At 36.0% G+C, this 14,069-nt stretch overlaps 3 protein-coding genes across 3 annotated transcripts in view; 2 read left to right on the forward strand and 1 right to left on the reverse strand.

The window, feature by feature from the left end:
- Positions 1 to 3,273: 3,273 nt before the first annotated feature.
- Positions 3,274 to 9,777, reverse strand: LOC130623747 (armadillo repeat-containing protein 5-like). The gene is made up of 5 exons (XM_057439264.1): positions 9,442 to 9,777; positions 9,183 to 9,213; positions 6,779 to 8,570; positions 6,292 to 6,449; positions 3,274 to 5,312 (listed from the first exon to the last, which is right to left on the reverse strand). Exons 1-5 carry the CDS (start codon positions 9,673 to 9,675, stop codon positions 4,468 to 4,470), a joined length of 3,060 nt encoding a protein of 1,019 aa, XP_057295247.1. The 5' UTR covers positions 9,676 to 9,777; the 3' UTR covers positions 3,274 to 4,467.
- Positions 9,778 to 9,845: 68 nt separating this feature from the next.
- Positions 9,846 to 14,069, forward strand: part of LOC130623752 (vacuole membrane protein 1-like) — a 33,921-nt gene continuing 29,697 nt past the window's right edge. The window contains exon 1 of the mRNA XM_057439269.1: positions 9,846 to 9,856. The gene's annotated coding sequence lies outside the window, so the exon portion shown is untranslated. The remainder of the gene's footprint in view (positions 9,857 to 14,069) is intronic.
- LOC130623749 (uncharacterized) lies at positions 9,864 to 13,399 on the forward strand. The gene is made up of 2 exons (XM_057439267.1): positions 9,864 to 10,581; positions 11,711 to 13,399. Exons 1-2 carry the CDS (start codon positions 10,473 to 10,475, stop codon positions 13,348 to 13,350), a joined length of 1,749 nt encoding a protein of 582 aa, XP_057295250.1. The 5' UTR covers positions 9,864 to 10,472; the 3' UTR covers positions 13,351 to 13,399.

Below are 14,069 nucleotides of genomic sequence, written 5' to 3' on the forward strand. Positions count from 1 at the left end.
GCGAGATGTTTATGTTTCAATAAAATATCTACATTTATTGCATTGGAGCATTATAAAGGAAGCAAGACCTTAAATTTCAAACCAACGGTTGTGCATAATGAGCACGCCAACATTTTCATTATAGAACTGAGAATCTCCATGTCAATAATTCTGTTCCTGTGACAGAATTAGGGCAGTTTGGTGTAGACACTTCTATGGTTTCTACTTTTCTCTAAGATGCAGTTGAAGTATTCACAGATAACATAGATGTGTCTCGATTTATACTATCAGCAAATTCACTGTTCACAGTATTTTGAATATATACAATAGGGCTACTGCAGTCAGTTCCACTATTTACACCACTATTTACACCACTATTTACACCACTACTTTCACTATTATTTACACCACTGATCTCACCATCTCCATTAGCATCCTGTTTTTCTTTTATTTCCATTAAATCCCTTTTTTTTCTGTTTCTTTTAGCAAGTACTTTGACTATACAAGTTTTTGACATGACTACAAAATATTGTACCAAATTTTCAATGTTAATAAAAAACGTTTTCTGGCTGCGTGTTGTTAGGGGCGTTTCTATGGAATTTTTTTTAACCTCGATCCTGGAAAAACCTTAAATATCGATTTTCTAGTACTTTTTTTAATAAAAACGACTTGAAAATAAGAATTCTGAATATTTAAATTTCTTAGAAAGAATTTTTTTTATAAATTCAAAAATTTTAATATTTTTGGGGGGTTAGCCCCTTAAGAAGACTGGGAAGAAGTTTAGCAGGGACAGTTTGGTAAGTAAAATCAGAAAATGTTAGCGAATTAAAGAGCTATTTAAGACTGAGAGGACGAAAAGTTAGTGGTAGGAAGCATGAATTTGTGGTCAGAGTCTTTATAGCCAGTGAAAACAATGTTTGCTCACTCTACATGTATGGCTGGCATGTCAGAAACATGCAATCATATAGCAGCTCTGTTGTTTCGTGTGGAGACAGCTGTCTCTTGTGGTTTAACTAATCCATCATGTACCACAAAGTCTTGTGAATGGCTGCCAAACAGAAAGAATATTGAACCAAAAAAAATCAAAGATGTTCGTTTCCAAAAGTGATAACTTTGGAAAGCGTGGTGCTCCCAAAAGGAACGTAATTCCCTCTCCAAAGAAGTACCACCCACTCAGCAAGTGCCCTTCAAAGCCATTGAAACTTACTGATGTTGCAACTGCTCTTGAAAATATTAAGCCAAAAAGTATACTATATACAGCTGTTCCCCTACCAAAGATTGGCTTTGTCCGGGAGATCATAGCACGGACGATAACAGTCAAAGATATACCATCTATTGATGACAGTATCATAATTTTATCTGACGCAGAATCATTTAATATAAACTTAAAGACAGTCAAACCTGAACACATTAAGAAAATTGAAGTTGTAACACATGGACAGTGTGATAATGAGGTGTAGTTACCGCGTCTAGCTTGGTTTTTGTTAGGTTTTACCGTCCACTTTTTGTACACATAAGGACTAGAATTTATATGAGGGCATCTGTATGATGTTGTCGTGAAAAGACAGCAAATACCCGACGACGTTATGATTTGTTTTTAATAATTCCAGTTCTTAATTCTCATCTTGTTAATAGGGTTTTTGAGGTCTTTTCGGGATAAAGGTAGCTAAACGTTTATTATTTTTTGTAAATTATATTTTATAAGTATACTAGTCGTTAACCCGTGGAAAAATCCACGGGTTCGCCCGTCCTTTTTATACTGCATTGCGTGCTTCTCGCTATTGCGCAGCTGAGCTACTTTTGCGTGACAGACAGACAGACAGACAGACAGACAGACAGACAGACAGACAGACAGACAGACAGACAGACAGACAGACAGACAGACAGACAGACAGACAGACAGACAGACAGACAGACAGACAGACAGACAGACAGACAGACAGACAGACAGACAGACAGACAGACAGACAGACAGACAGACAGACAGACAGACAGACAGACAGACAGACAGACAGACAGACAGACAGACAGACAGACAGACAGACAGACAGACAGACAGACAGACAGACAGACAGACAGACAGACAGACAGACAGACAGACAGACAGACAGACAGACAGACAGACAGACAGACAGACAGACAGACAGACAGACAGACAGACAGACAGACAGACAGACAGACAGACAGACAGACAGACAGACAGACAGACAGACAGACAGACAGACAGACAGACAGACAGACAGACAGACAGACAGACAGACAGACAGACAGACAGACAGACAGACAGACAGACAGACAGACAGACAGACAGACAGACAGACAGACAGACAGACAGACAGACAGACAGACAGACAGACAGACAGACAGACAGACAGACAGACAGACAGACAGACAGACAGACAGACAGACAGACAGACAGACAGACAGACAGACAGACAGACAGACAGACAGACAGACAGACAGACAGACAGACAGACAGACAGACAGACAGACAGACAGACAGACAGACAGACAGACAGACAGACAGACAGACAGACAGACAGACAGACAGACAGACAGACAGACAGACAGACAGACAGACAGACAGACAGACAGACAGACAGACAGACAGACAGACAGACAGACAGACAGACAGACAGACAGACAGACAGACAGACAGACAGAGGCTAAGTTGTTTATGAAGTTTTTTGGAATTTTTTAAAAATCTTTTTTTCTTGTTCTCAAGATATTGAAAATATTGATTACCTTATCGGTAAAAGAAATCGGCAAAAAGTGACTAAGTTTTGGCTAGATGACTAATATTTTTTGCCGACTATTTTATTATCGACCAAACTTTTTTTTTATCAGTTGTACGCAATTATTCTTGAAATTGACTAAACTTAAACTCTTTTGTATACCTATGACCGTTTTTCTTTTTGTTGTTTTATTTAAAAAAAAATTCAAAATCTAAACTTTCTTGATTATTTTTGTCTGGAAAAAAAGTGACTAAATTTAAAAATTGTCGGCAAAAAGTGACTAAATTTTTTTCCAAGTGACTAATATTTTTGCCGACTTTTTTTTACTGATAAGGTATCCGCAATTAAATTAAATAAAAATTTTTACAGATGGGTCGGTTCTAATAACATTTTAACCTTTTACCGTGGCTGCGAATTATTTTGCTATGACTACCAGGAATCGCAGCGCTGTTGAGAACAAATAGTCCTGGGAATGAGGTTGCTTTGCCCAATTTTTTTTTTAAAAATCAATTTATTACCAGGAGAGTCTAACACGCGACACTTAAAACCACTAATAACATCATGGGTATGTTGTTTATTTCAAAATACCATTATTTTTGAAACCTGTTAGCCAAAATACTATTTTCCCCCCTGCGGCACCCTCAAAACGTGTTCACGTCTCAACTCCGACCCCATAGTATCTTGTATCTTTATGACACAGGGACGGCGGTACTAACATGTTCGTATAACTGTCCGCCAAAATATGAAAAACCTAATTAGACCGGGGGACCAGGTTGTGCTTCCACTAACTGCAGAATTCAACCCGCATGTGAAACGCAAGTTCAAAATCAGTAAAGTGTATAGTTTGTTAGAACTGTTTGTCGGACACAACCACGTTCCCGGGGCATTTTACCTTGTTGACGAAGTTGATACCCGCCACTCCGTAATAACGGTTCAGACGCCACAAGACACTGGGGACGAGGTTGTGTCGGACATGCATCTACCATGTTGAAAATGCAGCAATAACCACAAAAAACCTCCGTGGGAGAATTCGAGGACGGAGCTGAGTAGGTGAGATGATTTTAGTCCAAGCATACGTTAAACAACCTGTGAGTGTTAAATGGAGAAATTTCAGTTGCACTTATGTAGTTGCAAGGTGAGGTTTCCACAACAAACTTTTCTACTTGACTGATCCTACGAAGATTATAAAATATTCTCATATTTTCCGAGCGTAATGCTGAATAGCGACATATCAGTCATGCAAATACCGCGAAACAAAACCAAAATACTTAAACTTACACTTTGTGGGTATGAAACACGTGTTTTTGGTAGTTTGGGGAAATTGTTCAGGAAAAAACAACATAAATAAATATAAATATAAATAGTAATATAACATTACATTTTATAAACACTAAAATTTTAAGAAAAAATTATATCTAACAGAACTTTGTGGGGATAATTAGAGACCTTGATAAAATTATGGAGATAATAAAATGTGGAAAAACTTAAAAACAATAACGAAATCAAATAGCTTCTTCTCACTTTCTAGAACTAGTTAAGTGTGTAAAAAATGTTTGTGGTGCATACATACAGGCGTTAGCAATAAAATAAATTTAGAAACTTGATCGCAGGGAACATGGGGGTCATAATCTACTAACCACTCAGTGAACAAAACACACGAAACGCGGAGAAACTTGGCATCATTTCGAAGGTTTAACCTTTATGGCAAACAACATAACCTGGCAAGAGATCTTACTAATAATTAAAGGAACGTTTACGCTGCCATCAACTGGCTTCGTTCGTAACCTTCCCCCAACATCACGGTTACTTCCGAAAGAAATGCATCCCTCTCGTGCGAGTGCAACAGTTCTGCAAAACAAGTCACTCGAACTAACGGACACTTTACATCAGTCAATAAATAAATTAAAGAATGACGTAATAGTACAGACGCACGATTCATAAACGACAATAACACGCACTCCACCACGGTGTCCTTCGACAATGTATTTATTAGATATATCTCGCATCTGTATTTTAGACTATCTACGAAGAAGCGCTCACAGCAAATTAAAAGTTCTCTACCTAAATTATCACAACCCATGTTTTGATCGCGGAAAGGTGGCGTAGGTGATGACGCCCAACGCCGCTTCAAATTTTCAGTGGGCGTAGACACTACTGATTGATGACATTTTGCTGGTGTTTCCAAAATTGAATTGTTTGCATTTAAAAACGAGTTCAACTCATCACTCTCCCTCTGGTTGGAAAAGCTTTCCGTCTGACTGATAACACTCTCCATCTGACAGTCTTCACACATATCGGAATTAAATTGAACTATGCAACCATGTATATAATGGATCATTTTCACAAACGCGTCTTCATTGACATCTGGGAAGGAGACATATGGTTGGTCGGCGTCAACATAATCACGTGACAACATTCTTTCGAATACTGCGGAATGTAAACAAAGTTTCGAAGACGAACAAGTTAGTATTTTTCCTGATGGTAATTTAAAACAAACGCGTCTGTTCTGCGACGTTTCATAGCGGTTGTCAGGGTTCACTTTTGGTCGTTTAGCAAGTGGAGGGCCGAATTCCGGAAATTCGACATCAAAGGTTGGTGCTAAAAAACAGAAACATATTTTTATTCGTTTAGAGGGAGACAAGAACATGAAAAAATTCTTCAGAGTGAGGGAAGAAACCTAAACCAGGTTACAAAATGTCTAAGGAATTTAACTAAATTTCACTGCTCACGTGCAACGTTTTTACGTTTGGCCCAAAAACTGATATTTTGAAAAGAAATCAGGACATTCGTACTTTCGTAGGTAAGCAAATCTCCCCTAAACTGCATGAAAAATATTTCAAGTCAAATGCAAAACACTACTTTAAAATAATTTTTACGGAAAAAATGAAAAATAAAATTACCTTTTGAAAGGGTTTGTGGTATATTCTTATATTGTAAATTTAGGGAATATTAAGGTAGCATGGAGAGACTGTCACTTCATTCCAATTTGTCAGTTAGGCAAAATTATTTCCTCGAATTGCACTTTTTCAAAACTTACATGGGCCAAAGATTTTACTAAAAAACGTAAGCTTCACAGACTTTTTTCCCCCGTTATGGCTGTTTTCCAATTCGAGAAGATTTTCCGCGAAACGGACAAGAACAGAACAGAAAATATTTCTGCTGGTTATTTCCACTTCTTTTATTGCGCGCATTTCAATACAAAAAGTAAATATACTTTGCGCCATTCTCACGAAATAAACTAATCTGATTGGCTAACTTATTTTCTACCAGTCGTTTATACACAGAACGCAATGAAAAGTTAAACTCGATTCTACTTTCCACGGAACAGTAAGAAAAGGAAAATTTTTTATCCACGTGTTATAAACATTTTAAGTACACATGCTCAGAAGCTTTTCCTCTTCTGTCCGAAAATTTTCTTAAAGTGGTAAACAGCCTTTAGGATACAACAAAAATACCCACGGAGGATTATTTGCTCAAATAAGAGACAAACAAACAAACAAAAAAACAAAACCAACAAGCAAGCAAGCAAGCAAACAAATGCATAAAAACTTCCATCTAAGGAAGTAGGATGACTTACATATAGAATCGATTAGCAGTAACCTTGACAAAGCACACAACGCCTCAACAGTCAATACGAAAGATTCACTATCCATGAAAAGACAATTTGACAACATCTCCAGTAGAAGATCCATCGATTTTAAATCTTTAAACATGCGTTTCTGTAAACGTTTCGACCTAAAAAATACCAAATTGTTCCAAACTTTTGCAAGTTATGTTTACATCTGTCTAAACAGCGGTGGGAGCTCAATTGCTAAAATAATTAAGTTCAATTTTGTCCCGCATGATAAAAGACAATTGAAAAGATAATATGAAGTTTACCAGCATTTTCTGAATGTGTAAACATATTTTCAACACAGCGTTAAAGAAAACAACAACAACAACAACGACGACAAAAACAACAACAACAAGAAAAACAACAACAACAACAACAGTAATAACAACAGCAAAAACAACAAAAACAACTAATACAGACATAACTGCATGTAAATGCAGATTTTACTCACCAGACAATGTAAGGCAAGGAAAACATGCACGTTTCTCTCAACTCTCTCGAACCTGTCAGTAAGATATGCGACAAAACACCTTTCCCATAAGATGATTCACTATGTGATCTGATATTTGACAACAGTAACTGTCCTAAACTGAACGTCGTTGTTGATGGTGTTTTCCACAACAAAGAAATATCTCGTTCATTTCTGCCATGCAATGAACTTTCATCCGGTATTTCATCATTTGTTAATTTAATATCAATTTTTTTAATATCAGAGCTTTTGTTGTCGGTATTGCATTCGGAAGTTGGGTTTATGGCAAGCTGCACAGCACTGCAAATAAAACCTTTTTCTTGAAATTTATTTACTTTTGCCATTTCAAACTGTTCGGTTAAATACTCCAATGAGTAGCCACAACATAGGCGCAAATATAATCTTGGGACCAGTCTCTTTCGAATCATAACATCAAAACAATGCGAATTTAAAGTAATGCGATTTAAAACTCTAGCACATTTTGGATTGGGCTTGAATGATAATAACAAGTAATTGATTAACGAATTGAAATCCGGCAGAGAGAGGAAAAAAGAACTTGGGTCATTCGCTTGAGAAAATCTTGACAAAAGCAGGAGAATGTCATGAATTGGTCCACGCGTCCCATGAATCATTGCATGTATCCCATCAGCACTTTGAAAATGGTATGGCACAAACCTCCCATTACTGGAAGATTCAAAACTCGATTCAGAGTAAGTATCATAATCCACAGAAGCATAACTTGGAGAAGGTATTGAATGATCTGGTGACATATGCGGTGAAAATGACGGAATTGAGTATTGTGGCGAGTTGGCATTATATGGAGACGTCTCGGGTGAAGATAAAACCCATTGTTCGTTAGCTAAGTAATTGGAGGTGTCCAATGTTTGTTTCAAAGGAGAAGCTACAACTTCTTTTGCTTGATCTACTTGCTCTGTTCTTTCATCAACACTTGAAGTCTCATTTTCAAAAATTCCTCCACTTCGATTATATTCCACGTAAGTTAGTCTGTTCAAATACTTTAAAAGTGCTGGAATGACATCAGCTCGTATCAACAATCCAAGACTAGAATCGTCAAATATGAACCAAACAAAAGCAGCTACGATTGATTCGTGAAAACTAACTAGCTCATCTTCATGAAGTATATTCACCAAAGCTGGCAGCACACCATCGGATTTCATCTTGTTGCGACTGACAGCCTCTCTTGCACATAAACACAAGCCCTGGGTGGCATATTTAAATGACTCGGAATGTTTCAGGCACTTTATTTTGGATAAGAATATCTCTATAGCACCTTCCATAGCTACAGTAACTCTACATCCACTGTTTAAACTCAATAAAAACAAAATCTGCAGGCACAGTTCTTTAACTTGCTCATTGCCTGTGTTATGCAGTTGTAATATTTTGTTTAGTGTGGTGCTTTCAATTAACCGGTAACACATTTCAACCGCTTGTGTTTTCAGTAATTCACAAATCATTCGTAGACACAACATGAAGACTTCGTTATCAGCTGATTCCAGTAACTTTAGTAATTTTGGGAAAAAATTACTCTCTGCTAGAATTTTGGCGGATTTAGAGTTGGACCCAATTATACGTAAGGCTCTCAGAAAGGATTTTTGACATTTGATACTGTCAGAGCAGGCATACTTACTTAAAGCATCAAGAGTTTGTTTGGTTTGAAAAGAAGAGAGGAATATATCATCCTTGGCTAAATTGGCCATCAAACGTGCTGTTCTGCTAAGTACACTGTTGTCTGAACACTTCTCTAAGATGGATTCTAAAGATAAGATAACATTGGTAAATTATTTTTGTGGTTTGTACCATTTGTAAACCAGGTGGAAATATGCCTTTAGACAAAAACACAATTCAACTGTTTAACGATTTAAAACTGTTAATGGCATTCATTTTTGATGATGTCACAAGAAACTTTCTTTAAAAATTTGTCTAACTGTTGCCCTTATCATGTATAGCTACTGGACTATGCAATTTGCATTAATAGTTAAAGAGATATTAAATTTAAAGTGTTTTGATAACAATATATATTAACACTGATTAAAAAACATTATTTTAAGAAAAAAACATTCTAAGGGCTTATTTATATTGACTCAATGTCTGCTAGGTTGACGGATCAGCCTGTTAAAAGAAAAAAATTATTATATTATATATATATTTGGAAAAGCATAGTGCTTATATGATCAACCACCCTTTCTTCCCTGAAAAGAATATATTAAAGAGATTTTAAAAATTTATATCATAGAGTGGTCAACCTGACAATATACGTTAAATTTTTTATACAGTACCTAATCTTACTTTGACTAGTTTAAGAGGGGTGCTTGCTGCATATTAAGAAACACAAGACAAAACATATTATAAACGTGTTTATTTTTACCTATTCGTTTGGCACCATCTTGCATCATTAACTAAAAGCAAAATAAAATGTGAGTATACACTATAGATCAATAAAACCTTTAACAAAACATTAAACTAGTTAAATTATATTTCATAACACTAGAAGTTCAATGAAACTACAGAATATTATTGGAAAAAGATATAATAAAAATAGATTCCAGGCGAAGATAAATTCTAAAGTTGCTCAGATTTTCAGGCTGCTGGACACTCATTTAATAACAATTTACAATCATAATTACCTGATTTCGCCATGAATGATTGAAGTTACAACAGTTTGCCAATATAGATAAGATGACTGCATTGTATCTTCCCTCATTTGTGTCAAGTAATCTCCATATCTTTTCAAATGCATTACCAGTTTCCAGTTCAGACACAATTCTTAAATGTTTTGTTTGGTTTGCCAGTAAGGTTAAAGTTTGTTGAATGGTTGTAGAGTCTTTTGATTTTAAACCTTCAAGAAGGTTATTTGACATAATGTGTAAACTATTGCCTTGATATATAAATCATATTTTATAGTATATCTATACAATAAAAATAAGAAAGATATACAAATCATCTGATAATATAAATTTCTGAATATATACATACTTCCAATAGGACTACCTGTGAGGGCACTGAGGAAAGTGTAAAAACCTAGAGTACACCCTGAGTTTAAGCTTCCGTGTACGCGCAACTTGCATGATTAATTACTCTTATAATAGACCATTGTTTTTTGAGAAAATAATTACATCGCTAAAGGTAGTTTTCATACGGTTTGCATTTTCTGCTTGAGTGGAAAATGCGCAGGAGCACTTTGCTCTTGAGCTGGAACTTAATGGAAATGTTAATGGAAATTCCTATTTCAGAGAAAAAATGTTCAGAATAAAATGGCTGTTGTAAGGGATCGTCCACAAATTTCGTCCCATTAACGAGACGCTATAAGACGAAAAAGTTAAAAAAAATTCGTCTCGTTTTGTTCTTAATTGAAATTGAGACGATTTAAAAATCGTCTCATAAATATCAGGAGACGATATTTTGTCAATTCGTCTCAGAATAAAAAAAGTGGAACAAAATATTTTAAGACGAATTGAGACGAATTGAGACGCTGCGGTAAAATCACGGAGACGAATTGAGACGAATTAAGACGCTGCGGTAAAATCACGGAGACGAATTGAGACGAATTAAGACGCTGCGGTAAAATCACGGAGACGAATTGAGACGAACTAAGACGACAGGGTTTCTTAAACACGAAAATTTATTTAAAAAGCTAGTGTTTTTTAAAGTGGTTTTAATGTATTCAGATATTTCAGATAGCGACAGCGACCTAGATTGGTTGTTTACGGACGATTCTTTGTCCGATGATGAAAATGAAGATTACATCAACGAAATTTTACAATGCGGTAAATATTTATTTTTATCTCGTCGTAAAATTTTCAGCAACGGTCTTGAAAACAAAAAAATATATAATTGCCCAATTTATCTTGTGATTTTTCCGTAGTCATGAGAAAAAAACTACTATAATTATAAAACTATATATTTTCTTTATTCGTAAATTTAAAGCTCGATGATGCAAAATCTTTAAAAGATTTGTTGTTTTTTTACCAACAACACACAAATATTCGAAAAACCTCACTATTTTAACTTTTCTCTTCGCACATGCCGGTGTGAGCATAAGAAGTAAATAATAGCAATTGAAGTTTGTTGCGATATTGCTTCTGAAAATTACGAAAAAAAACTATTTTTGCTTTATTATTTTTGTCAACTTGCACTGTTATATTAACTTAATGTATAATTATACTTATACAATTGATTATGGTGGGCTGCACATTGCAAAAAAAAAATTATTAACAATTTTATGTGACAGAAACGGCTTGTCAGAAGCAAATAATGTTCCGCAAAAAAACTGTGTGACGTGCGGTTGCATTACGTAAAATGATTTCAGACAAATTAGATAGCCGCTTGTTTAGACACTCAGTTGAGCAGCCTAGTGCCCATGGATTAAGATTTGAATCATTTTTTGTAAACTATCACAAAAAAAAATCAAATGGATAAACTTTTTTCCTTTAGCCTTCAATTTTGTCAATTCAATACGCGATTTGTTTTATAAAAACTGCGTTTTTAAGAGCGTTGAGGCTGAGATTTTGCCAATAATTAAGAACATATTAAAAACGTACTCAACCTGAATTCCTTCACAGATTATAAGAACAAAATAATGTATTCCAGTAATCTTTTTTTGTTTGCTTGAATTTTTTATATTTTGTGCTGGACTTAAACATATTATCTCATGTATATAAATACATAAATTTCAGAAACTTTGGGAAAAATATATCAATAAGAACAAATAGAGGCTAAATTCTGAAGTCGTGTTCTTACTATTAAGAACAAAATAAGAATAAAACAGACTGAAAGTCTCAAAAGTAAGAATAGCCAGCCTCAAGTCAGATTTTACTAAATAAACCTTAATAAACTTGTTTAGTAATCACTCGCGTCATTATTTGCATTTATAGAATAGTCTTTTTCTTATTTTAGCTTCAAAAAAACGAGGCAGACCAGCGCTACACGAGCAACATCCGGGCTTGGTTCCATGTATCGCATCCTACATAAGTCAGAACTCGGCCGAGGCCCATTTGAGGCGCAGAGACAGTATTATGTACACAAATGGTGTAAGCTTAAAAGATATTGTCTCTCACATAAAAAGTACGCTCGGGTTAAATGTGAGTAAGAGCGCAGTGCATTACCTCATGAGACCGAGGAGAAAAAAAACCACTTCGAGCAAGCGTCACAAATCGTTGGTTGATGCACGTGTTCCGCCCAAGCGCAACACGGGAGAAAAAAAGATCCATGAAGATTTTCATTTTTCTTGCTCCCAAGTTAACTTGGTTAATGAGTTAGCGCAGTTATGCAATGAAAACACAATCTCCTTGTCAGTTGACAACAAAAACAAGGTGGATGTTGGTATTCCCGCCACGAGTAGACGTGCGCAAATCCGACGTTATCACATCGAAAATGAGGCTCCCATTTACAATGACCACGACTTCCCCTATCCGAATAGTAAATTAACCCCAGCAGGTTATCAACAATTAAAGGTGAGAATAACAAGATCACGCTCATTATCTCCAACCCGCCAGCCTTTAAAAATAAATAGAAAAAGGTCTTTGTCTGAAGGAAGCAGTTTTCTGGTCCTAAAATCAGAAAGAACCAAGGACAAAGTTGGTAGAAGCAAAATCAAATGGTCCCGTAAAGGTCCGCTTTTCATACATTTATATCCTTCACGTTTAGTAGAAGCCACCAACGTCATGCATGTAAACTATCTTCTTCATCTTTTGCAACAAGAAAAAAAAATTAAAAATGTTTATAACGTCGTTGCAATTGCAGATGGAGGCCCCGACTGGTCAACAAAAGCAGTAGTTAACCTGATGTCGTTGGGTTATTTGTGGTTGAATTTACGTTTAGATTGTTTGATCGTTCAATGTTACGCTCCGGGGCACTCCCGTTTTAATCCTATAGAAAGATGTTGGTCTTTCCTCACCCAGCAGCTGGTAGGAGTAACGCTTCCCGTTGAGGTTGATGGAAAAACACCTAATCCAAATGATTCTGAAAAATGGTTAAACGTCCTCGACAATGCTGCAACGGTTTGCTCAAAGTTTTGGAACAATAAAATATATGATGGTTTTCCAATAAAAGTAGAAACCTTCCTATCTACAAATCCGTTGCTGAAGGATATCAAGTGCGCGCACGATACTATCAAAAGATTTTGTGTTGCATCCAGAAAATCGATAAAATCATCTGTTGAATTTACAGAGCTACAACAGAAATACCGCTTTTTCGTGAAGCATTGTACGAGGAAAGCGTATCAAATTGAGTTTGTACGTTGTACTAGCACAGATTGTGACCATTGCTCATCCTTGCCACTTCGGAAGAACCAATTTTTAGACGTGATAAGAGAATTTGGAGGCACGTGTCCAACACCACAACATAGTGATTTTTTTGCAGGTCACTATAAAACGCTCATCGAGATGGTACAGTCACAACTATGCCGAAATATTTCTAGTGCATCGCGCATCATGCCCTGCCTTACAACAAAATATGATGTCTGCAATCATGGCTGCAGATACGCTTTTTTTTCAGAAGCAGACAAAACCCGACACATGAGGTTAATGGACCATTAATGGACATATTTGCTACTCGGGCTACTTAAGGCCAGTCCTTTTTTATTTCGGGGTCATTTTCAATATCTCAAGTTATGAAGAATCTGGCATAATTTATTGGGCACCATATTATATGTAAAGTAAAACGCAGAATTCAACTTTTCTGAAAAATTTCGATGGCGTCATAGACCAAAAACGCCCTTTATCCGCGTTTTTTTCCAAGCGGTTTTCCAAAAGACAAAGCGCAAAAAGATCTGGGGACGAGATTGCAGGATTATTTCGATAAAAAGGCGCGAACAGTGTAAACCAAGGGTTTTAGCTTAGAGTGGAGACTAGCTATAGCTATATGATATACATTATTTAATATTTTTTTGGAAAAGTTCTTAATATTAATAAAGTTTTCTTTTGGATACGTTGCTGAAAGATTTGTTCTTAATTGTCGTCGATATATAGTAAAAACTAGCTAGCAAGCTAGCTATAGTTATAATTTTACGTGGTAGCGATATAAAGAAAAAGTAAGCAATATTCTTATATTTTTTGGACGCGAGACAGTCCGTCTTTCAGAAATACTTATTTATGTAGAGTGTATACAAATAGCTATCTACGCGTCCTTTTAGATGGAGTACAAAGTTAAGTCCTCAGTCCAAGCCTTAGATCCCGAAACTAGGCATTGGCTTAATGCTGTAGTCGTAGAGAATAGTGGGGAGAGGCTGAAAGTTACTTGGACAGGCTATGCAAAA

This window comes from Hydractinia symbiolongicarpus, chromosome 13, assembly GCF_029227915.1.
Source record: "Hydractinia symbiolongicarpus strain clone_291-10 chromosome 13, HSymV2.1, whole genome shotgun sequence".
Taxonomy (NCBI): domain Eukaryota; kingdom Metazoa; phylum Cnidaria; class Hydrozoa; order Anthoathecata; family Hydractiniidae; genus Hydractinia; species Hydractinia symbiolongicarpus.